General features: G+C 40.8%; 1 protein-coding gene across 1 annotated transcript in view; it reads left to right on the top strand.

Annotated features, from left to right (window-relative positions):
- Window positions 1-27,443, top strand: part of LOC133562879 (reelin-like) — a 304,500-nt gene that overhangs the window by 97,887 nt on the left and 179,170 nt on the right. The window contains 1 exon segment of the mRNA XM_061916689.1: window positions 2,418-2,556. Coding sequence (XP_061772673.1) covers window positions 2,418-2,556 — 139 coding nt within the window.

Here is a 27,443-nt window from a genome sequence, read left to right as displayed (position 1 = left end):
TTTGACAGCTAGATTTTTTGTGGACATGTTCCATAAATATTGATGTTAAAGATTTCTTTTTTTGTGAAGAAATGTTTAGAAGTAAGTTGATGAATCCAGATGGATCTCTATTACAATCCCCAAAGAGGGCACTTTAAGTTGATGATTACTTCTATGTGGAGAAATCTGCATTTATCATTGAATCACTTGTTTATTTTTCAACAAGTTTTTAGTTATTTTTATGTCTTTTTTTTTTCAAATAGTTGAAGAAAGACCACTACAAATGAGCAATATTTTGCACTGTTACACAATTTAGTAAATCAGAAACTGATGACATAGTGCTGTATTTTACTTCTTTATCTCTTTTTTTTCAACCAAAAATGCTTTGCTCTGATTAGGGGGTACTTGAGTTAAAAAAATGTTCACAGGGGGTACATCACTGAAAAAAGGTTGAGAACCACTGATCTAGTATGTTCACTATTTTATTTGAAGGACTAAATTGCAATAAGAAACATATGTTTAATGTACCCGAAGATTTTTTGTTTAAATGAAGACAATATTGCAATTTTTTGTGGTCTCCTTTATTTAGAAAAGTATCCAAATAAATGTTGGTACCGGTTCCAAAATATCGATATGGGGACAACCCTAATACACACTTTTTTTTAACTGTCTTCGGTGTATGCACACCGTTCTATAAATGTAAAGTATCGTAGCTATTTGATGTATTCCCAAAAGTGTGTGTCCTTACGCAAGATAGTTTAATGAATTATTGACTGCAGCAATGTAGCTGCTGCACGAAGCAGATGTCTTCCAGCTGACACTAGAAAGCCATTTAGTCACGGTAAATTATGGAAGCTCTCCGAATGTCTGCACAGCCATCGATGAACCAAGCACTGTCGCGCCTCTGCCTTCTGCGGCATGAAGATTGTGTGACATGATCATGTAACGCCAGCTGCACAATCATATGTGCACTCATTAGAAAATGCTACAAATACACATGTGGGAAATGCGAAAGGAGCAATGGCAGTGCCAGAATTGTTAGTATTTCACTCATTTGCATTCTTTGTAAATATGCTTTTTTTCCTTGTAATTTTTTCTTCTTCTATTTTTGGCACACAAAAATAAGTTACTTCTGCAACAACCTTCCACACAAAAACTGGGAAAACAGTTGCTTTTGCATTCATTGTAAATATGTTTTGTTTTATATTTTTTAAACAAATGTTTAGAGTTTTGATCCCAAATTCTCGTTGATCCTGATGATTCACTGCATAAAAATCCACCATATGTTTATAAATCCACCATATGGGCACACACGCACACACACACACACACACACACACACACACACACACACACGTGCAAAAACACGCATAACCTACCTCAATACTAAAAGCTTGCCTTGGGGTCCCCTTCCCCACACAGGCTCAAGCGACTCTGTGACTCAAGAGACAGCTGTGAGCTGCTAACAGCCACATTTCCACAACAAAAGGAGTGTCCGCAGGGGGTCCAAAGGGTCAAATGACCCTCTTGTGGGTCTTCTAGGTAAAAAGGTCAATTGACCCCTCCGCGGTAGTTCTAGTGTTAATAAGATCATTATTGTAACGTCAGTTGACACAACTCCATTATTCCTGAAAGGACAAAGCGGAAAAGGAGTGGGAAGAAGAAATGTTATATGATGGACAAAATGATAATAAGCAAGATATTGAAGCTCAACGAAGAATACTTAGTGTTATTAGTCCAATGAGCTAATTAATTACATTACATTCATGTGCTCTAATCCATGTTAATACAGGTTGCTCATTAATAGAATAACACGACTACTGGTTTGAAATACTTCTGTATTCATAATATTACTGATTTGTCAAAGTTACGGTGGTATCGCGTTAATTAATCATGAAAATTGATGGCATTTATCATGTACAATACAGGCCAAAAGTTTAGATACACCTTCTCATTCAATTTTCTTTATTTTCATGACTATTTACATAGGGTTTCACTATGTAAAGCATTTTGGCTCACTAGAGAAAAAAGCTATATAAATTTAATTCACTTCACTTGTCAAAGTAACGTATTGGGACTCGAAATCAAAAAAATTGATTAAGATCGGTCTTGTTGAACCTGACATCCTTAGTAATTTAGTAAATTCCATCCATTTTATACCGCTTATCCCTTCTGGGGTTTTGGGGTGCTTGAGCCTACCCCAGTTGTATCAGGCAGAAGGCACTTTACACCCTGGATAATTGTTAGTTATTTTAAACATTTTGATTAAAAATGTGACACTGGCCATGTAGTCTTGAAGGTCACATTTGTCAACTTGTGTTTCCCACAAATAGAAACATTTACAGTAAAATACATCTTTGAAGATGTTTTGCAGGTAGATGTTTTATGCAGCGGCACTAAAGCTGCAACAATAACATGGAATGACATCTCTCTTCCAGGTGTGATACCAGAGCGTCAGTTCAGCGGCACCCAGTATGTCTGCAGTGTGGTGGCATCCCATGTGAGCCACCAGTCCTCCACCAGCTTCAGCTTCGTCTGGATCGCTCCACCTCCTGGAACTGGCTGCGTCAACTTCTTGTAAGTGGCCCTTGCCTACTTTGTGTGTGTGTGTGTGTGTGTGTGTGTGTGTGTGTGTGTGTGTGCGTGTGTGTGTGCGTGCGTGTGTGTGTGTGTGTGTGTGTGTGTGTGTGTGTGCGTGTGTTAGGGGCAGCAAAGCCCTGTCTGTCTATTTCATTGAACTCCATTGTGTTTAGGGATGAATAGTCTCTCCTATTGCAATTGTACTATTTTTCAGCTATAGTTACATGAATCATTAGTAATGTAGCAGCCTAGTTTTGAATAGCAGGGTCCCTGCTATCACATGTTGATAAAAATACAACATTTACATAATAAAAGTCAACTACAGGCTTCCCAAATGCTGTAATAAATTAAGCATGATGAGTTGACATTAAACAGTTTCAATGGAAACTGTTTAATGTTGCACTTTTTATATGTAGAAGAAACGTTTTGTCATTTTATTTCATCAAAGCAACAACTTGAGGCAGTTTAATGTGGATTAACGTGTGTAGAACTATTATAATGTTCCCAATGTTAAAAGGATGAAGCCATTGTTTACAAATTTGGTAAATAAATAACCCAACAAATTTATATTTTGTTGTTTTCTTACTGTACCGAAAATGAACCGAACCGTGACCTCTAAACCGAGGTACGTACCGAACCGAAATTTTTGTGTACTGTTACACCCCTAATATATATATATATATAATATTTATATATACACACACACATATACAGTTGTGATCAAAAGTTTACATACACCTGTAAGGAATATAATGTCATAGCTGTCTTGAGTTTCCAATAGTTTCTGCAACTCTTGTTTTTTTTGTGATGTAGTGATTGGAGCACATTCTTGTTGGTCACAAAAAAGATTCATGAAGTTTGGTTCTTTTAAGAATTTATCATGGTCTACTGAAAATGTGACTTATTCTGAAAAGTATACATACTGCAATGTTAATATTTGCTTACATGTCCCTTGGCAAGTGTCACTGCAATAAGAAACTTCTGGTAGCCATCACACAAGCCTCTGGTTGGATTTTTGACCACTCCTCTTGACAAAATTAGTGCAGGTCAGCTAAATGTGTTGGTCCTCTGATATGGACTTGTTTCTTCTGCATTGTCCACACGTTTAAGACAGGACTTTGGGAAGGCTATTCCAAAACCTTCATTCTAGCCTGATTTTGCCATTTCTTGATCACTTTTGAGGTGTGTTTGGGGTCATTGTCTTGTTGGAAAACCCAACTGCGCCCAAGACCCGAACTCCGGGCTGATGATTTTAGCTTGTCCTGAACAATTTGGAGGTAATCCTCCTTGTTCATTGTCACATTTAAAGCAGCAGTTCCATTGGCAGCAACACAGGCCCAGAGCATAATACTACCACCACCATGCTTGACGGTAGGATGGTGTTCCTGGGATTAATACCCAGCAAACATATTGCTGGGTATTGTGACCAAACAGCTCAATTTTTGTTTGATCTGACATCACATGGACAAAGATAAGACCTTCCAGAAGAAAGTTCTTTGGTCAGATGAAACAAAAATTGAGCTGTTTGGCCACAATACCTAGGGTGAGAAGCTCTGCCATCCGGGAGGGACTCAAAGTAAAGCCGCTGCTCCTTCACATCGAGAGGAGCCAGATGAGGTGGTTCGGGCATCTGGTCAGGATGCCACCCGAACGCCTCCCTAGGGAGGTGTTTAGGGCACGTCCAACCGGTAGGAGGCCACGGGGAAGACCCAGGACACGTTGGGAAGACTATGTCTCCCGGCTGGCCTGGGAACGCCTCGGGATCCCCCGGGAAGAGCTGGACGAAGTGGCTGGGGAGAGGGAAGTCTGGGTTTCCCTGCTTAGGTTGTTGCCCCCGCGACCCGACCTCGGATAAGCGGAAGATGATGGATGGCCACAATACCCAGCAATATGTTTGGAGGAGAAAATATGAGGCTTTTAATCCAAAAGCCAATTAAAGTATTTGCCTTAAACACTGTTGGTAAACCCTGACTACACCATGCTAATTGTGTCTGACTGATAAATAGCATGCATCAGTAAAGATGCTTGCTATTTATCAGTCAGACACAATTAGCATGGTGTAGTCTTGGACTTAAGAGGGATTCCAGTGTGTCATGCAAAGTGCTTTGTGTCGAGTAACAAAGATGTACTTACTCAAATTCAAGTACAGTACACTTCATTTATATAAAAACATACTTTTGAGTTCATAAATAACTCTCATAAATCCCTGCATTTCTACTTTTTCATTAGCAGTCATCCTGGGTTGGAAAAACAAACCAATCATACATCAGGCAAAGCTCAACAGAAATAAGCATGTTGGCACTACCATTAAAAACCTAATGAATTCCTGGGCAGAGACCACAGGCTGTCTGACAGGGACTTTTATGGACAGACTGTCACAAAAGGGCTCAGAGGGGGAATTTGGTGAAGCGGAGCTGCTGTTTAGTCAATATTCACAAAGCCGTGCAGATTTACAGGATTTTGTCTTGGCCAGAAAACTCATTTACTGTTGAGCATGTGTCAGCTCATGAGGAGGGTGCACTTCCAGCTATTGTGTGTTTGTTTGCAGCTGTGTGTCAGTACACACACACACACACACACACACACACGCACACGGTTCCGGTCAACAGCTCCCCAACCTCACCAGTTAATTGATGGCGTCTAACACCGAGTCCCTGGTGGTCATTGATGTGTCTCCTGGGAGGAATTGAACAACGGGCAGAGAGCGTGACCCAACCTTGGCAGCCATGTCATAAATTCCAACAAAAATCTGACATTTAAAGAAACAAACGGTTAGAGTTACTTGATTAAAAAAAAAAAAGGCTGGTGGTATATGACACATCTTATTAATTCGAACTTTATGCTAAAGCGATTACAAATTCCAAGGGTAGGCAAAGTGTACTGGATAGCCATGTCAGGGTATTTATTTAAAATTGTCATTGCGTTTTAGATTTTTTCGTCTTTTTTTTTTCTTCTGGACATCAATCATTTCTAGCAGATGGAGATCCGCAGGGAGGTCTGGAGTGAATAAACAAGTTTTATAGTTTTAGTATACTGTCAAGTAGGGCTGGGCGAATTGGCCTTTTTTTAATATCTCAATATTTTTAGGCCATGTCATGATACACCATATATACCTCCATATTTTGCCTTAGCCTTTAATGAACACTTGATGCATATAATCACAGCAGTATGATGATTCTATGTCTACAAACCCTGTTTCTATATGAGATGGGAAATTGTGTTAGATATAAATATAAACAAAATAGAATGATTTGCAAATCGTTTTCAAGCCATATTCAGTTGAATATGCTACAAAGACAAGATACTGTGCCCCCCCTTCCACGAAGGAGAGGGGGGCAGAGCAGAAAAGAAACGGCAGATCAACTGGTCAACAATGGGGGTCTATTTAAAGGGGAACATTATCACAATTTCAAAAGGGTTAAAAACAATAAAAATCAGTTCCCAGTGACTTGTTGTATTTTTTGAAGTTTTTTTCAAAATTTTACCGGTCTCGGAATATCCCTAAATAAAGCTTTAAAGTGCCTTATTTTCGCTCTCTGCGAAGACACTGGCCATTTCCCTGTGACGTCACACAGTGCTGCCAATGTAAACAAACAATGGGAATACCACAGCAAGATATAGCGACATTAGCTCGGATTCAGACTCTGATTTCAGCGACTTAAGCGATTCAACAGATTACGCATGTATTGAAACAGATGGTTGGAGTATGAAAATATTGAAGAAGAAACTGAAGCTATTGAGCGAATAACTATTGACGCTATTCATAGCCATAGTATGGCCGAATAGCTGCGTTAGCATCGCCGGTAAAATGTGCGGACCAAACGATCAGGACTTTGGCATCTTTTGACACTGGAGCAACTTAAAAAGTGTTTTTTTCGCATTAAATGTGGGTGGAAGGAAACGTAATATAGTTGCAAATGCATCTGCAGGTTATCCATACATCTCTGTGCCATGTCTGTCTTAGCACCGCCGGTAAAATGCGGAGACACTCCAGCACATTCAATGGGGGTCTGGCGGCAGACACTTTGGCATCTTCGGGCCAGTGGTGCAACTTGAATCCCCCTCCCTGTTAGTGTTGTTACAACCTCCGACAACACACCCACCAGGCATGATGTCTCCAAGGTTCCAAAAAATAGTTAAAAAAACGGAAAATAACAGAGCTGAGACCCGGTGTTTGTAATGTGTTGAAAATGAAAATGGTGGGTGTGTTACCTCGGCGACGTCACATTCTGACGTCATCGCCTCCAGCGCGATAAACAGAAAGGCGTTTAATTCGCCAAAATTCACCCATTTAGAGTTCGGAAATCGGTTAAAAAAATACATGGTCTTTTTTCTGCACCATCAAGGTATATATTGACGCTTACATAGGTCTGCTGATAATGTTCCCCTTTAAAGGCTAGAGTATACAAATGAGTTTTAAGGTGAGACTTAAATGCTTCTACTGAGGTAGCATCTCGAACTGTTACCAGGAGGGCATTCCAGAGTACTGGAGCCCGAAATGAAAACACTCTATAGCCCGCAGACTTTTTTTGGGCTCTGGGAATCACTAATAAGCCGGAGTTCTTTGAAGGTAGATTTCTTGCCGGGACATATGGTACAATACAATCAGCGAGATAGGATGGAGCTAGACCGTGTAGTATTTTATACCTCAGTAGTAAAACCTTAAAGTCACATCTTAAGTGCACAGGAAGTCATCTATTTATGCTCTCTATTCCTTGATGTGACTAAACATCAGCCGGAACAGTATGAACTTATGCTCACACAGAGCGCACGATAAACGCACTATTAAATAAAGTAGTGCAGTTTAAGGAAACTTTCTTTTAACTCGTAATCGTGTTAACTTTGACAGTCCCAGATTTAACGTAAATGTAAAATTCCCTTCTCTGGAGTTCCTTTGACTGAGTCCTGTAGTAGGCAGTCTGCACAAACCACTGCTATGACCAAAGATCTTATAGTCACAAGAGACGATCTAGCACGTCAGTTACAAGTCATATCTTACACAAAGTGTTTGCAGTCAGTCAAATCAAATTATTTTTGTCTCTTGAAAAAAAGAAGTTGAGGAAATGACTGATGGATACCTGGCAGAGCTCCAGGCTAGTTTTTTTTAAATGTGTAGCAAAGCCTGATTCTTTTCCAAAGCTGTCTCCTGGTGGACCACTATGGGAGCAAGCTCATCTAATTAGGTCAGTTCAGATGGTTTGGTCTTTATTGTCATTGCACAAGTACAACAAAACTTTGTTTTCAGCACAAACCTGTTCAAGATTAGACAAACAAGCAGTGTACAGAATGGGCTGCCACAAGGCCCCCGTAAAAGATGGGAAAAAGGTCAACGCTGGGGGAGGATGAGTAAAAAATCTATCAATCTAGACGGGGAAAAAAACTCCATAGCAAATCACATATACATTTTAAAACATACAACTGGAGGCTTGCAACAGAGGGGGGGAGTGGGGTTTACGGTGGCAGGCTGCAGCTCTTCTAGCGCTGCCCAGTCGTCCAGCACCCCTAATGGATTTGCGTCAAGGACGTTGGATGGAGGGCGGGGTGTGTGTGTGTGTGTGTGTGTGTGGCGTATATTTTTCGTGGATGGTGTGTGTAAGCCTCTTTTCCGCAGCCTTAGTGTTCTTACAGCTGCCAGTCAGTCCAAAGTCAGCAACAGGTTTGTGTCCATGAGAGACAAGAAAGGATTTTGTTTTGCCTTCACTTTTCTTTTCTGACATCATGAAAACAAAGGCCTACTGAAATGAGATGTTCTTATTTAAACGGGGATAGCAGGTCCATTCTATGTGTCATACTTCATCATATTGCCATATTTTTGCTGAAAGGATTTAGTAGAGAACATCGACAATAAAGTTCGCAACTTTTGGTCGCTAATAAAAAAGCCTTGCCTGTACCGGAAGTAGCAGACGATGTGCGCGTGATCTCACGGGTTGTGGAGCTCCTCACATCTGAACATTGTTTACAATCATGGCCACCAGCAGCGAGAGCGATTCGGACCGAGAAAGCTACAATTTCCCCATTAATTTGAGCGAGGATGAAAGATTCGTGGATGAGGAAAGTGAGATTGAAGGACTGGAAAAAAAATTAAATAAATAAAAAGACTATACATGGGGAGTGATTCAGATGTTATTAGACAAATTTACTAGGATAATTCTGGAAAGTCCCGTATCTGCTTATTGTGTTACTAGTGTTTTAGTGAGATCATATGGTCGTACCTGTACAACCTAAAGGTCGGCTCGCACCTTTCTTCAGCACCAGTCGACGGGTGGTGGGGATGCCCATCTCTGCCCTTCGCAAGGGACCCTCTTCGAAACACGATCTTTCGAAATGATCGCTGCATAATACACTGTACTTTGTGTGTGTGATCCAATCCAACCGTGTTCGCTTAACCGCTCTGTTCCATAGTAAAGCTTCACCGTCATCTTTCGGGAATGTAAACAATGAAACACCGGCTGTGTTTGTGTTGCTAAAGGCGGCCGCAATACACTGTTTCCCACCTACAGCTTTCTTCTTTGATGTCTCCATTGTCCGTTGAACAAATTGCAAAAGAGATGTCCATAATAATGTGGAATTATGAGATGAAGAGAGACGACTTATAGCTGGGAACGGTGCTGGAACAAAATGTCATCATACCGCGACGTTTTAGCATGATACTTATGCACGAAATTTTAAATTGCAATTTAGTAAACTAAAGCGGCCGTATTGGCATGTGTTGCAATGTTAATATTTCATCATTGATATATAAACTATCAGACTGCGTGGTGGCTAGTAGTGGCTTTCAGTAGGCCTTTAAACTATCAGTAGAGTACTGCTTATCATTTATTACTCTTTAAAAAGAAATCGACAGACTGACCGTTGACGATGGGCAAAATGGAAAGAATCAGATTTGACTATGAAAATCCTCAGTGACGAACAGTCCTCGATTTTGCTGAAATTTTAGTGAGACGTCACACTTTCTAAAGTCATGAACAAAGCCAACTTTCCAACATAGGGATGTGTTGGTAGAAGTATGCTTCTGTTCAGACACACAGGTCATGACAAAGCATGGCCGTTTGACAACCTGAGATGAGAACAAGCTCACATTATAAAAAATGTTCCTCTGGGTGGAACACAAATTACACTTGATCATGTCCTGCCCTTGCCCGCGGCGTTCCGGCTCTGATTGAGTGTCCGTGAGTGTTTGAATTAAAGCCACAGACACCCCATGCCCTTCAGAGGGCCAAAAGGCGCTCTGTCACTGCATGAAAATGCGGCTGCGGAGCAGTTTTATGGGCGATATTGTGGGAGGCTTGGTGGTGACACATCATTGTGAGGAGCGTGATGGACTGCAGTGACGTGGACATCCACAAGAACTCATTTTCTACCAGGCTGTAAATTTCCTCTGGAAGGGAAGCGGAGGCCTTGGAGGAGAGGAACTGAGAGCATTCATTAGATTCATACACCAAGTCACACTCTTTATACCCAACAGTTGTTTGACCTGATTGTAGCAGTACACTAATACATGTATTTAAATCATGTGTGTGTCCTGGGCAGCCATGGCCCTCATTTTGTTGTGCAGGCATTGACCAGTCCATACTTGTGATAGCAAAATTACTTATACTTGTTTAAATAGATGATGTTCTTTGAACTGGGTACCAAAAGTTGTTTATTGGGTTCAGGAATGTGACACTTAGCAAGAGATCGATTATCTGATCAAGCTCTATCTCCTGTGTCTTTGATGTAACATGTGGACTTTAGTTGACCTGGTCATATGTGTCATTTATTCTTGACCCCCAACAGAGCTAAATTGTTCCCCTTTCCTGAGTGACCCCCCTCCTCTGGGCAAACGACACCCTCTCCCCTTCACAGGACTTTGGGTATTCATTGCACTGGTGTACTGTATGTAAATGAGCATGGAGGGTGGGATTTCTGAGAATGTATAATTGTCATGTGAAATTCTAAAGGAGTTAGAACAAGCTGGAACGAACGGATGTGTCGTTCTGGTTTGGTCTCGCTTTGCAAAGCTTGTTATTATTTGTTTGTTACTTTAATAAATCATTTTAAAGCTAAAGGATCGTCTTTAAGAAAATTTCCACGACATACTGCATTATAATAGTTCTGACTTCTGAATGGTTCATAGTTGAATTCAATGTCCTTTCTTTACCTTTAATGTGCTTTATTGTGCAGGCGTTCACAACTTTGAGTGTGTCTCTCTCACGGGGAAAAAATTCAAATAATTATCTTAATATTCTTTCTTTCTCTCTTTCTTTTAGTTTATTTGGAACATGAACACACAACATAATACGTCACACAGTTTCATATCATTTCACAACACATCATGTCCGAAAAGAAGTAGGAAGAAGCAAAGCTTATTTAATCCTACCCCTTTCCCACTTCAGAGCGTTTACAAATATTACATTCATTTAATGACCTTTTTCTAGTAAAATTACATCCGTGAATGAGTAATACAACAGTTTTGCAATATCTAATTAATTCAGTCGGTCATTATTAACATACTGAGATGAAGAATATGTTATTTTCAATAAGGTAAAAAGTAGGAATGCACCGATTAATCGGTAACGGAATATATTCGGCCGAATATGGAAAAAAAAGCCACATTCGGCCTTCGGTGGAATGAGTTAAAAACAAGGCCGAATAGTGGCATGTGACGCAATTTTTTGACGCGGTGACGCAATCAACCAACGTGCAGTGACGCGGTGACGTTGGGATATGTTGTGTACCTGTATAAATGTATGAGGTTACAAGCACACACTTATTGAGATTTAGTGGGGCCTCTGTTTACATTATTAGCCTGTTGTGTAGGCTACCTGTATAAGTGTATGAGGTTACAAGCACACACTTAATTGAGATTTACTTGAGTCTTCTGTTTACATTATTAGCATATCTACTGTGGCTAAGCAGACTTTTGCCAAAAGGACAATAATTCATTTGTTGTGGGTTTATCCACTTTAATGCACTTTATTTTTTTTTTGGAATGCATGTTTTGTTTGAAGGGCTAATATAAATGAAAAACTTTGTGCTTTTTTTGAAAAGCAAAGGCTACTGGAATATTTAAAAAATGTCAATATTCAATAAAAAAATTACTTTATTTGAAAAACATGTCTAAATATTTATTCTAGGCTATTTATGCAATATTTAAAAAATTGTGAAAAACTGCATTCATTATTCGGTATTCGGTATTTGGCCTTCGGCCAAGCGTTTAAATTTTATTCGGCTTCGGCCACAAATTTTCTTTTCGGTGCATCCCTACTAAAAAGTATTTCTCATAATTCTTCTTCGTACTTTGTAAGCACTATTAATTTGAACAACCTCTTAAAGTGGATCATATCAGTACAATGTTTAACTTCTTTACTTCATCCATTCCATCATTTAATTCCACATACTGATATGCTAAAGGTTTTAAGTGTTGTACGTGCATACAAATCTTTTAAATTACATTTTCCTCTCAGGTTATATTTCTTCTCTTTAGTTGAGAAGAATTGTTGTACATTCTTTGGTAGCAGGTTATGATTTGCTTTGTACATCATTTTAGCTGTTTGCAATTTTACCAAATCCTCGAACTTTAATATTTTTGACTCAATAAATAAAGGCTTTGTATGTTTTCTATATCCAACATTATGTATCAATCTAATTAATCTTTTTTGTAACACATTTGTAGTTATTTATACTTTAATCCATCTTTAAAATCATCAATAACTGTATTTTGTTTGGCCTTTCGAATGAATGCTGCTATCCATCACCCACATGTCCTTGACTGATAATGAACATCTACTGATTTTTTCTGATGTCAAAGGTCAGAGTTCAGACATTTGTGCTGACAAATGACCAATCTGGAACCTCATTTCTGTTGTAGATAGACTTTGCCATTGATTTCCTATGTATTCCCGATCGCATAATTAAGAAATCACTGAGGGACAAGCGGTAGAAAATGGATGGTCAGAGACTGAGCCTTTTACATTTAAGCTCCTGGCTTGAGGCCATGTGACAAATCCACTGGAGACATTTTCCAGTAAAGATGATTGAAGATAATTTGGACTTCAAGGATCAATAAACATGTTAAAATCTGACATCCATCAATCTCCTATATTGTCCTCTTTTCAGGTCATGAGGGAGCTAGAGCCTATTCCAGCTGACTTGGGCAACAAAGCATGTGTAGACAAACAGCCATTCACACTTCTGGACATTTTAGAGCAGGGGTGTCCAAAGTGTGGCCATGGGGCTATTTGTGGCCCGCAGCTTATGTTTTAATGACCCACAACACATTTTACAAATACTTAAAAAACATTATGAGGCAAACAAGTAAAATGTTAAAAGAAAAAGTTGCAATGTTGACTCTAATAAAATAAAACTTTTTTTTATTTTTTATAACTGTCATTTATGAAAAATAAGAATCAATGTTGTTATGATTTATTGATCTATTCAAGGCTCCAACTACTTTACTTAAAATATTCCACTTTGAAATATTTCCTGGGAAAAATATTGTATATTTTGTGTGTTTGCCATTAAATAACATTTCATTCGACAAACACGGCATTAAACAATCAAAACATCCACCCATTCATCCACATTCTACCGCTCGGGGGTTGCGGGGGTTTTGGAGCCCATGAAAAAGATAATAAAAACGTATGAATACATTTAAAGTTATTTTAGAAACCTACGCCGTGACCTGTTTGAGGCGCCAATCACTTCACATCAAATATTCCACTTGAAAATATTTTGTGTGTGGAAATGTTGTTTTTGCCAACAAAAATGGAGTTTTGACATAAAACAAAGAAGAAAGAAAGAACTTTATATTGACAAAGACCTGATAGACATAGATTTAGGCTTTGAATGAAAAAAATAGTAACACAGGACTTGAAGTAAGCACTAAAGGTAAGTTAAGTTTTATATGTGTATATATATATATATATATATATATATATACACATATATATATAATCATCATCTCCTGATGATTGAGGGAACCCCTCATGAATCAGTTCTGTAGAGACGAAGTAGTCTTGTGATTTTTCCCACACCTACATATATATATATATATATATATATATATATATATATATATATGTATATATATATATATATATATATACACACACACACACACCATATTTTCCAGACTATAAGGTGCACTTCAAATACTTTCTCCAAACTCGACAGTGCGCCTTATAACCTGGTGCACCTAATGTACGGAATAATTTTGGTTGTGCTTACCGACCTCAAAGCTATTTTGTTTGGTACGTGGTGAAATTATAGGTGTGACTAGTAGATGGCAGTCACACATAAGAGTTACGTATAGATGGCAATACGACTCAAGTAAACAACACCAACATTTTATGTTCCATTGAAAATATAGAACATTGCAATCGGCGCTTAAAAATATATAATATTTTAGTAGGACTTTGGTAAGTTATGAAGCCGCATCACTTGATGGATTGTACTGTGCTTCAACATACCAGTATTATTATGCTGTGTGTATAAGGTAAGACATTTTATCCGCTGTTTTGTTTTGCAATATTATGCAAAAGTATCTTTCTTTACCTTCTGGTAGCTGTGAATCTGTATTTAGGATCTGCATAAATCCGGAAAATTTCCGCGCATCCGCCTTTGTAGTCTGTGGGACACCGTAGTTGATAAGATCCGTCTTTTTCTCTATCTTCTTGTTCTGGGACACTCCTCCTCCGCTGTTGCAATTTCTAATATAAAGTAGTGTAAAGTTCTTAATAGGGCTGGGCGATATATCGATATACGCGGAGAGGTCGCGGCGTGGCTAACGTTAGCTGTGATGCTAGCAGGTTGTTGCGAGAGAAAGAAGGTGCGAATATGGTAACAAATGAAGGAAAAATTAATCCCCAAGAAAAACAGCAGGGGGTCCATCGTCTGGCGGTGGTTCAGCTTCAAGCGGGAATATGTCGAATAGGTAACTTTAATTTGTCAAGTGTGGGGCACAAGTGTTGCTACCAGAAGTAGCATTACTGCTAATATGTAGCATCATTTGAAAAGTCACCTGCTAAAAACTTTAAAAAATACAGTTTTGGTCAACTGACTTAGTTGTGATTTCCTTCTCTGCATGAAAGTTTAAAAGTAGCATATATGAATGCAGTATGAAGAAGAATGTTTGAATGTAGACACATAGAATCATCATACTGCTGTCATTATATGCATCAAGTGTTCATTCAAGGCTAAGGCAAAATATCGTGTAATATATTGTATATCGGAAAAGGGTGGAGTGCCATCTCCGGGTTGGGGAGGAGACCCTGCCCCAAGTGGAGGAGTTCAAGTACCTAGGAGTCTTGTTCACGAGTGGGGGAAGAGTGGATGGTGAGATCGACAGGCGGATCGGTGCGGCGTCTTCAGTAATGCGGACGTTGTACCGATCCGTTGTGGTGAAGAAGGAGCTGAGCCGGAAGGCAAAGCTCTCAATTTACCGGTCGATCTACGTTCCCATCCTCACCTATGGTCATGAGCTTTGGGTCACGACCGAAAGGACAATATCACGGGTACAAGCGGCCCAAATGAGGCGGGTCTCTCCCTTAGAGATAGGGTGAGAAGCTCTACCATCCGGGAGGAACTCAAAGTAAAGCCGCTGCTCCTCCACATGGAGAGGAGCCAGATGAGGTGGTTCGGGCATCTGGTCAGGATGCCACCCGAACGCCTCCCTAGGGAGGTGTTTAGGGCACGTCCAACCGGTAGGAGGCCACGGGGAAGACCCAGGACACGTTGGGAAGACTATGTCTCCCGGCTGGCCTGGGAACGCCTCGGGATCCCCCGGGAAGAGCTAGACGAAGTGGCTGGGGAGAGGGAAGTCTGGGTTTCCCTGCTTAGGCTGTTGCCCCTGTGACCCGACCTCGGATAAGCGGAAGATGATGGATGGATGGATATCACGCGGTATTAAAAAAAGGCAATAGCGCCCAGCCCTAGTTCTTACTTATATCTGTCAGTAAACTCACCATGAAAGCACCAAAACATACCGGTGTAGTGAGTCAACATTATTTACCCAAGCAACTTTAGTTATTAGAGAGATTTCCCGGTCCACACATCCGTATATAAACACACATACTAGTTATTGCACTAGTGAGCTATGGATGATCGGTGACCCCAGTATTTGTACATACTGTATGAACCCGGGACACGGTTAGGTCCACATGCATATTGCATCTCAGTTTAATGTGCCACAAAGTGTCCAACGTCTCCTATATGCCGAAGCAACATCGACGGTCTTGTCAGGGGGGGGCCATCCCACCTGCTGGGAACTATGAATTCCAGATGAAATAGAACATGGAGAAGGAAAAAAGGAAAGCCACTTGATTTGAAATGCAACAAAGTCAAGCATGCCGCAGGGGAGTGGAGTCGTCTCCGCATGAATTTGGTGTGAAATGATCCATTTTGGATTGCCAGTTCTGGAGTGACAGGATCAATGGAAGACGTGACGTTGCTGTTGTTGACACCGCGGGAAGTCTTCTTTACCCTTCCTCTTTTTCTACGCTGTCTGCCGAGCCAAGTGAGGTTTTGACAGAGCTGATTGTCGGCAGTGTTGGTACTATTTACTTCCACCTCGCCTAATCTCCACAGTTATTGCTCTGACGAGGGAGTTCTCAGAACTCTCTCTGACCCGTGTTAACAAGCAGGTAATGGGCCAAGTAACTTCGAAAAGCTGCTCTGTTGAGCCTCATTAAATTGACATGTCCTCCGAGGGCCTTTCTCAATTAATTTCATGGCGCTGAAGAAGTTGTTGTTCCAGGAGGTCATTTGCACCTGCTCAAGAATGTCCGATCATCATGACCGTGTTGCACTTCAAAAACTGTCAATCTCAGCAAGACGAATATGCTAGGCAGGTTTTCCAGTGAAGGCCGCATACAGAAAAAATGAAGGATATTGTAAAATAAAGCAGTATTTTTCAACCTTTTTTGAGCCAGGGCTATTGTTGCAAAATTCTGGGAATATTCAAAGTTGGGAACTTTCCACGGGAATTAACGGATATTAATGGGAATAAACATTGAATGCAACATGCTAGATCTTGCAGCATGATTATTAGCTAAAACAACCCAATTTAATGCAAATTCAGTAGAATTTCAACCCTTCACAGTGCATTCCTCCATCACATGCACAGATAATTCCCAGAATGCTACACACTACTTCTGAAGGAACCCCCTTCAGAAGTAGCCTCAGCCTCCAAATAAATAGAGGAGCACGTGGGCTGTGCCTTAGAAGGTGGGTTGGAAATGTAACTGAGTGTATAGCCTTATACGTCTCTCATCATGAGCCAAGTTGAACTCCGTCTCTGCATGATTCCTTGCTTCTTGTCTGCTTAATAGATGTCATCAGTGTTTGAACCTGAGACATGCACAACTAGAAAAAGCAATTTTCATTCAAAAAATAAAAAATTGCGTTTGAATGCTGAAAAGCTGAAGTTGAGCTAAAATACTAAAAGGAAGCACACTAGCTATATTGCGCCAGCTAAAAAATAAATACAATTTTTAGGTGTACACCTGCAAAATGAGAAACACAAGCTAGTATGAAACATCTTCTTGCAGACAGTTGTCATGATTAAAGCATCAGAATATAAAACTCTGAGGCTTGAACATCAAAAATATGCTTTAAAATGTTTTTTAAAAAAGCATGCTAATATTGGTATGCTAATGTTAGCATGCTAGTAATTGACTTAAAGTTAGCGTTCACTTCGAATGGAGAAAATGTCATTCAAATGTGGAATTTTTGGGCGGGGAAAATGTTAGCACGCTTACCACTTTAGTCAAACATTTTAAAAAGGGATTGGCTAAAATCAGATGAAAAATGTGGAAAAACAATAATATATAGTTTGAAAGTCCTACCAAAGACTATAAAAATGGGAGCCATTACCTCCCTGCTTGACACTCAGCATCAAGGGTTGGAATTGGGGGTTAAAAATTACCAAAAATGATTCCCGGGCGTGGCCACCGCTGCTGCCCACTGCTCCCCTCACTTCCCAGGCGGTGATCAATGGGATGGGTCAAATGCAGAGAATAATTTTGCCACACCTAGTGTGTGTGTGACAATCATTGGTACTTTAAAATAAACATACTGTATGTACATTGACTTTGGCATTATATTAATTTATATTATTATGTTTTGTTTACTTTGTCTACTTCGGGATGGCGTGGCGCGGTTGGTAAAATGGGTTCCTGGTTCAATCCCCACCTTCTACCAACCTTATCACGTCCGGTGTGTCCTTGCAAGGCAGCTCCCGTTATCAGTGTGTGAATGGGTGAATGTGGAAGTAGTGTCAAAGCGCTTTGATACCTTGAAGGTAGAAAAGCGCTATACAGGTATACCATATTTCCATTAATTGCCGCCGGGGCGCTAATTAATTTAAAACCTCCTCTCACTCCGGCGCTTACCAAAGGCATGCGGTAAATTTAGGCATGCGTTTATAAATTTGAGTGTGATGTAAGGATACCGTCATGAAAAGCACATTTAATTAAAAAAAACGTTATTATTGTCTTACCTTTACTTATAAATGAAGTCCATGTGCAGCTCCTTCTGATCAAAAGCATCAATATCTTCTTTATAGAAGTCTTCCTTATCTTTCTTCAGTTTTAAAAGTCTCTCTGTCTCGATGGAGATCTTCCTTTATTACCTCCTGCTTCGATTGAAAGCCCAGTTTAGAAAACTGTTTTATTTTAGATATGTAATCCTCCATGTTAAAAGTGCAAGCGAGAGGAAAAAATAAAGGATCGCTGCTTGTTGTCACTTCTTCTGCAGCCGAGTAGTCGCAAGAAGGATCACTAGCGCCCTCTACCACCAGGAGGCGGGAGTCATTTAATGACTCATATTTGACACACGCAGCTACGGTATATTAATAAAACATAGCTGCTTACTGTTCTTTTTAGCATATTCAATAGCTTGGACCTTAAATCCAACTGAATAGCTCTTAATATTCTTCCCTTTATGCAATTTCAAATGATTGAATTTAGCCTCCTCCATTTTGAAAATGATGACAGGCGAAGTGTCACTCGTGACGTGACGAGTTTGACCCGGTGGAAATTCTAGGTAGGCGCATACTTTATGCCCGGCGGCAATTCTAGGAAATACGGTAACTCATTTAACATTTGTACATAATTTTTTATTAAATGTCATTGCCTGAAATAAATGAATGAATGAAAATGAAAAATAATTAAAACTGCTCCAACGTCAAAATATTCATCCTGTTCAAAATGTGCACACAATTTGAAAAAATTCCTGGATTTAAGGACGGCATGGCGCAGTGGTGAAGTGGCCGTGTGCAAACCGAGGGTCCCTGGTTCAATCCCCACCTAGTAACAACCTCGTCACGTCCGTTGTGTCCTGAGCAAGACACGTCACCCTTGCTCCTGATGGGTGCTGGTTAGCACCTTGCATGGCAGCTCCCTCCATCAGTGTGTGAATGTGTGTGTGAATGGGTGAATGTGGAAGTAGTGTCAAAGCGCTTTGAGTACCTTGAAGGTAGAAAAGCGCTATACAAGTACAACCCATTTCCAAGAATTCCCATTTTTCGGGGACAATGTCTCCATTCAAGGGGTACCGGACTGTCTTATTGTGGCAGTCCACTCCCTGTATGATCAGTGCCAGAGCTTGGTCCGCATTGCCGGTGGTAAGTTGGACACGTTTCCAGTGAGGGTTGGACTCTGCCAAGGCTGTCCTTTGTCACCCATTCTGTTCATAACTTTTATGGACAGAATTTCTAGGCACAGTCAAGGCGTTGAGGGGATCCGGTTTGGTGGCCACAGGATTAGGTCTCTGCTTTTTGCAGATGATGTGGTCCTGATGGCTTCATCTGACCGGGATCTTCAGCTCTCACTGGATCGGTTCGCAGCCGAGTGTGAAGCGACCGGAATGAGAATCAGCACCTCCAAGTCAGTGTCCATGGTTCTCGCCCGGAAAAGGGTGGAATGCCATCTCCGGGTTGGGGAGGAGACCCTGCCCCAAGTGGAGGAGTTCAAGTACCTAGGAGTCTTGTTCACGAGTGAGGGAAGAGTGGATCGTGAGATCGACAGGCGGATCGGTGCGGCGTCTTCAGTAATGCGAACGCTGTACCGATCCGTTGTGGTGAAGAAGGAGCTGAGCCGGAAGGCAAAGCTCTCAATTTACCGGTCGATCTACGTTCCCATCCTCACCTATGGTCATGAGCTTTGGGTCATGACCGAAAGGATAAGATCACGGGTACAAGCGGCCGAAATGAGTTTCCTCCGCCTTGTGACGGGGGTCTCCCTTAGAGATAGGGTGAGAAGCTCTGCCATCCGGGAGGAACTCAAAGTAAAGCCGCTGCTCCTCCACATCGAGAGGAGCCAGATGAGGTGGTTCGGGCATCTGGTCAGGATGCCACCCGAACGCCTCCCTAGGGAGGTGTTTAGGGCACGTCCAACCGGTAGGAGGCCACGGGGAAGACCCAGGACACGTTGGGAAGACTATGTCTCCCGGCGGGCCTGGGAACGCCTTGGGATCCCCCGGGAAGAGCTAGACCAAGTGGCTGGGGAGAGGGAAGTCTGGGCTTCCCTGCTTAGGCTGCTGCCCCCGCGACCCGACCTCGGATAAGCGGAAGATGATTGATGGATGGATGTTTTAATTGATTTTACCCTTTAAAATAGTTTTTAAATCATATTTGTTTTTATACTGTTTTTATTGGTTTTATATTTATTTATTTTTTGTTTTTATTCAGTCATTGCTGGAGGAAAATATATATATATATTTACTTTTTTTATTTTATTGTATTTATTTATTTATTTTTTTACAATTGTTTTTAACATGGCTGTGCAGCACTTTGAAAACGTTATTGTTGTTTAAATGTGCTATATAAATAAAGTGGATTGGATTGGATGAGTACGTCCACACGGAAGTAATACAAATAACGCTTTTTAAAACAAAAGCAGCACCGTTGTGTTGCACATTCGACGTAGATACTTTTTAAAAAAAATGTATTTTGTAATTTATGATTGCCGGACAAGGACGCACAAAGGGCTGGGCGTGGCCCGCTGGCCGCAGAATGTCCAAGTCTGTTCTAGTTCCTTATATGTTGTCGGCAAGTAGCTGTGTTTAACTGCATGTGTAGCTTGCGGTTTAATCTGCTGTCGGCTGTGAGTAGACCTAGTGAATGTGTGTGTGTGTGTGTGTGTGTGTGTGTGTGTGTGTGTGTGTGTGTGTGTGTGTGTGTGTGTGTGTGTGTGTGTGTGTGTGTGTGTGTGTGCGTGTGTGCGTGTGCGTGTGCTGTCAAAGTGGCTCCTGGGGGTTGCTCATGGCCAACAGCAACATGTAATCTAACACGGAAGACATGGCTGGTAATTACCCACACCAGACCCTTTTGGGAGCTTTCTGAGTGACAGGCTGTCCATCTGCATACATGTTAGAGCTCACATTCTGCTGGAAGTGTGCATGTGTGTATGTGTCGGCTATTTCCCAGGTTTAATATTCAGTATGTAAATTTAAAAGAAGGCTGTGGGCTTTGAAGACAAGGTCATTTAAAACCGGTCGGTTTCATCTAAACCAAACTTTTTCTTTCTTTTTTTTTTTGCTGGTATCCTTTTTCAGCATGTTCCGCGTATCCTCTTTTATCCCGTTTGTCTTTTCATCGCTGAGGTTCTCCTTGAGTCTAATGAGATGACACTTATTTCCACAAGATGAATGATTCCTCGTTGAGGGACAAGGAGGAAACATTTAGGCCCCTAATTGCTTTTTTTGTCCCCAACCAAACTCCAATTAACATTTAAATGTTCAATAAGTATTGTGTGTGGGGTTGTGCGTGCGTGCGTGCGTGCGTGCGTGCGTGTGTGCGTGCGTGCGTGCGTGTGTGCGTGCGTGTGTGTGTGTGTGTGTGTGTGTGTGTGTGTGCGTGCGTGTGTGTGTGTAATGAGGGATACGTAAAGAGGCCTGTCTGAGTGTGACAGCAGGGCAGACGCCATCGTCACGCCATAACAAACACACATACACACACTAGATGCATTATTTTTCTGTTGGCATGGTATCAATGCGCTACCACACAGCGGTGTAACGGTACATCATTATCCCCAATTCATGCTCACGGTTCGTTTCATTTCCAGTATAGTAATGGAACAAAATGCAAAACATAAAGCCGTTAAGCTTTTATGTAAACAGCATTAACATTGAATGGCTTTAACAGCGGTGGCTGTAGGCAACCTCCTGATTTGTATGAACTTCACCTAATAGCATTAGCTGTTTGTAGCACCAAGTTCTGGGCCCCCATAAACAAGACAGGATAAACCCAATATCGCCCTAAAAATGCACTATATATATATATATATATATATATATATATATATATATATATATATATCTTGATTGGATTATCCAGAGAATAGTGCTCGATACCCTCACCTATGAACCAGGAAACCAACCAAAAAAGAGCAGAAAACGAAACTACATCATCTGGTACAACCCGCCATTCAGCAAAAACGTCTCAACCACTCTGATCGACAAACACTTCCCCAAAGGCAACACCCTAAGAAAAATATTCAACAAGAACAACATTAAATTGAGCTACAGCTGTATGAATAACATACAACAAATCATTTCAAACCACAACAAAGCAATTTTCAAAAAGACTGCCCACCCCCAGACTAAATGACTCTGAAACCAATAAGGAATGTAACTGTCGCAGGAAACCTGATTGCCCTCTCAACGGGGGGTGCTTACAGACATCAGTCGTTTACCAAGCAAAGGTAACACGCAAGGACATTAACACATCCGACACGTACGTAGGATTAACCGAAAGAGCGTTCAAAACAAATGGAATAATCACAAGGCCTCCTTTCGAAACCAGACTTTCCGGAATTCTACAGAACTCAGCAAGCACATTTGGAACTTCAAAGACAATAATGTTGAATATTCAATAACATGGCAAATTCTTGCATCCAGCACACCTTACAACAGTGGTAATAAAAGATGCAACCTATGCTTAAAAGAGAAACTGTTTATTATATATCATCCAGATCTACCATCCTTCAACAAGCGCAGCGAAATCATTTCAACATGCCGCCACAGACGGAAACACCTCCTAGGTAACACATGAGCCAATCACCACACCCCTACGCCTGCTTGTACCCACCCTCTCTGTGCCCTATATAAACCATTGTATGTGAATGCTTCCATTAAAATCTCCTGATGATTGAGGGAACCCCTCATGAAACAGTTCTGTCGAGATGTAGTCTTGTGATTGTTCCCACACCTATATATATATATATATATATATATATATATATATATATATATATATATATATATATATATATGTCTTGATTGGATTATCCAGAGAATAGTGCTCGATACCGTGGTAGAGCGCAATATGTAGGTGTGGGAAAAATCACAAGACTACTTCGTCTCTACAGAACTGTTTCATGAGGGGATCCCTCAATCTCCTGAAGGGGAGATGGGGGAATCCCTCAATATCCTGAATCTCCTCGTGAAACAGTTCTGTAGAGACGAAGTAGTCTTGTGATTTTTCCCACACCTTCATATATATATATGTATATATATATATATATATATATATATATATATATATATATATATATATATATATATATATATACATATATATATATATTACGTTGACTTAGTTGAAACCAGCTTTTTAAAAACACATGTCCATCCATCCATTTAACTACCGTGTGTCCCTTTTGGGGTCTCGGGAGGTCACAGGGCCAACACAGACGGACAACAGTGTGAATGATTCCACTGCAAGGTTGATAGTCCAATCAGAATCCAACAAATCGTCGACTCGTCCACTATTCTTAGTACCTGATCACTTGTCAATCATTGATCATATTCATGCATCATTCAGCTGTGCAGGATGTGTTTGCAACCACGTCTTTTTGTATGTTTGTCCTCCGGCACTTATGGAGCCATGTTAAGTGGACCCGAGCTAAGTCCGTGTTAGGTAAATATTTAAGGGGCTTGCTCCTTCATTACCAACCTCTGTTGGAAAGGCATCATCTTTTATTCATAGATATCAAACTCAAATTAGTTTTCAAAGAATACTGAAATATGAGTATAATTAAGTCTCTCTCCGGCACAAAAGCTATTAGTAAATAATGAGGAGGCTGTATTCATTATTTATGAGTAGAGATATACGTATGCATAAAAGGTCTGCGTGCTGGGGCAGGTGTACATGTTGCAACATTCCATACAGAATATTTATAGCGCTGGATGGTGAAATATGAGCGCTAACTCAATTGGACTGTATCCCTTTTTCACAGCTAAGTAACCACGAAGGAGAAACATCTCAGTTTCTGAAGTTTCTCGTCCGGCCATGTGACTGACGAATGGAACACAACCATGTTGCAGCCAGAACACAAAACAGAATGGTTTAGGTTTTAATTTACAGTTCAGGCCAAAAGTTTGGACACAGCTTCTCATTTCAATGCGTTTTATTTATTTTCATGACTATTTACATTGTAGATTGTAAGTTAAAAAAGGCTCCAAAAAAGCGCACCCCGTGGTTTACAGAAGAAACTAGAGCTCAGAAATTATTATGTAGAAAGCTGGAACGCAAATGGCGCACGACTAAACTTGAGGTGCACCATCAAGCATGGAGTGATGGTTTAATAACTTATAAACGCATGCTTACCTTAGCTAAAGCTAAATATTACTCAAATCTCATCCACCGTAATAAAAACGAACCTAAATTTTTGTTTAGTACGGTAGCATCGCTAACCCAACAAGGGACCCCTTCCAGTAGCTCAACCCACTCAGCTGATGACTTTATGCAATTCTTTAGTAAGAAAATTGAAGTCATTAGAAAGGAGATTAAAGACAATGCGTCCCAGCTACAACGGGGTTCTATTAACACTGATACGATGGTATATACGGCGGATACTGCCCTCCAAAATAGTTTCTCTCGTTTTGAGGAAATAACATTAGAAGAATTGTTACAACTTGTAAATGGAATAAAACAGACAACATGTTTAATTGACCCTCTTCCTGGGAAACTGATCAAGGAGCTCTTTGTATTATTAGGTCCATCAGTGCTAAATATTATAAACTTATCACTCTCCTCGGGCACTGTTCCCCTAGCATTCAAAAAAGCGGTTATTCATCCTCTTCTTAAAAGACCTAACCTCGATCCTGACCTCATGGTAAACTACCGACCGGTGTCTCACCTTCCCTTTATTTCAAAAATCCTCGAAAAAATTGTTGCGGAGCAGTTAAATGAACACTTAGCGTCTAACAATCTATGTGAAACCTTTCAATCCGGTTTCAGGGCAAATCACTCCACGGAGACAGCCCTCGCAAAAATGACTAATGATCTATTGCTAACGATGGATTCTGATGCGTCATCTATGTTGCTGCTCCTCGATCTTAGCGCTGCTTTCGATACCGTCGATCATAATATTTTATTAGAACGTATCAAAACACGAATTGGTATGTCAGACTTAGCCCTGTCTTGGTTTAACTCTTATCTTACTGATAGGATGCAGTGTGTCTCCCATAACAATGTGACCTCGGACTACGTTAAGGTAACATGTGGAGTTCCCCAGGGTTCGGTCCTTGGCCCTGCACTCTTCAGCATCTACATGCTGCCGCTAGGTGACATCATACGCAAATACGGTATCAGCTTTCACTGTTATGCTGATGACACCCAACTCTACATGCCCCTAAAGCTGACCAACACGCCGGATTGTAGTCAGCTGGAGGAGTGTCTTAATGAAATTAAACAATGGATGTCCGCTAACTTTTTGCAACTCAACGCCAAAAAAACGGAAATGCTGATTATCGGTCCTGCTAGACACCGAACTCTATTTAATAATACAACTCTAACATTTGACAACCAAACAATTAAACAAGGCGACACGGTAAAGAATCTGGGTATTATCTTCGACCCAACTCTCTCCTTTGAGGCACACATTAAAAGCGTTACTAAAACGGCCTTCTTTCATCTCCGTAATATCGCTAAAATTCGCTCCATTCTGTCCACTAAAGACGCTGAGATCATTATCCATGCGTTTGTTACGTCTCGCCTCGACTACTGTAACGTATTATTTTCGGGTCTCCCCATGTCTAGCATTAAAAGATTACAGTTGGTACAAAATGCGGCTGCTAGACTTTTGACAAGAACAAGAAAGTTTGATCACATTACGCCTGTACTGTATATACCTTTATATACATATATACATACATATATACCTATACTGGCTCACCTGCACTGGCTTCCTGTGCACTTAAGATGTGACTTTAAGGTTTTACTACTTACGTATAAAATACTACACGGTCTAGCTCCATCCTATCTTGCCGATTGTATTGTACCATATGTCCCGGCAAGAAATCTGCGTTCAAAGGACTCCGGCTTGTTAGTGATTCCCAAAGCCCAAAAAAAGTCTGCGGGCTACAGAGCGTTTTCCGTTCGGGCTCCAGTACTCTGGAATGCCCTCCCGGTAACAGTTCGAGATGCCACCTCAGTAGAAGCATTTAAGTCTCACCTTAAAACTCATTTGTATACTCTAGCCTTTAAATAGACTCCCTTTTTAGACCAGTTGATCTGCCGTTTCTTTTCTTTTTCTTCTATGTCCCACTCTCCCTTGTGGAGGGGGTCCGGTCCGATCCGGTGGCCATGTACTGCTTGCCTGTGTATCGGCTGGGGACATCTCTGCGATGCTGATCCGCCTCCGCTTGGGATGGTTTCCTGCTGGCTCCGCTGTGAACGGGACTCTCGCTGCTGTGTTGGATCCGCTTTGGACTGGACTCTCGCGACTGTGTTGGATCCATTGTGGATTGAACTTTCACAGTATCATGTTAGACCCGCTCGACATCCATTGCTTTCCTCCTCTCTAAGGTTCTCATAGTCATCATTGTCACCGATGTCCCACTGGGTGTGAGTTTTCCTTGCCCTTATGTGGGCCTACCGAGGATGTCGTGGTGGTTTGTGCAGCCCTTTGAGACACTAGTGATTTAGGGCTATATAAGTTAACATTGATTGATTGATTGATGTCACATGTTTGATGGCGTTGTCACGCCAAATTTCTTCCCCCCCACAAAAACCTTCCCCCCCCTATTTACTTCCGGGGTCATGATTAATACAGACGATTTGTTAACGCTATATTATAAAAATACAGACATTTTGTTAACGCTATATTATGGAAAAAATTAAAGAACAATTTACAAACACAAGCTATGGGATGACGCATTTACTTCCGGGGTCACGTTTCCTCTAATGTCATCCCATAGCTTGTGTTTGTAGATTGTTTTTTAATTTTTTTTTATAATATAACGTTAACAAAACGTCTGTATTTTTATAATACAGCGTTATATTTTTATAATATAGCGTTAACGGGGCGTCTGTATTGGTCATGACCCCGGAAGTAAATGGGGGGGGGGGTTTGTAGGGAGAAGAAATTTTGCGTGAGAGCTCCTCATATATTCACATTGATTTTAATGGGAGCCTCCAACAAAAAGTGCTATTCGGACCGAGAAAACGACAATTTCCCCATTAATTTGAGCGAGGATGAAAGATTCGTGTTTGAGGATATTGATAGCGACGGACTAGAAAATTTTTTTTAAAAAAATGCGGTAGCATTGGGACGTATTCCGATGTTTTTAAACACATTTAGTAGGATAATTCTGGGAAATCCCTTATCTTTCTATTGTGTTGCTAGTGTTTTAGTGAGTTTAATAGTACCTGATAGTCGGAGGTGTGTGTCCACGGGTGTCGACGGCAGCTGTACGGACGACAAAAGCTCAGCTGACATCCGGTAAGTGGCGACTTTTCAACCACAATTTTCTCACCGAAACCTGCTGGTTGACATTCGGTTGGGATCCATGTCTGCTTGACTGCGCTCTGATCCATAGTAAAGTTTCAGCTCTGGGAATTTTAAACAAGGAATCACCATGTGTTTGTGTGGCTAAAGGCTAACTCTTCCCAACTCCAT

This window comes from Nerophis ophidion, linkage group LG12 (assembly GCF_033978795.1).
Source record: "Nerophis ophidion isolate RoL-2023_Sa linkage group LG12, RoL_Noph_v1.0, whole genome shotgun sequence".
Classification (NCBI taxonomy): domain Eukaryota; kingdom Metazoa; phylum Chordata; class Actinopteri; order Syngnathiformes; family Syngnathidae; genus Nerophis; species Nerophis ophidion.
This window is presented reverse-complemented; position numbering and strand designations above follow the sequence as displayed.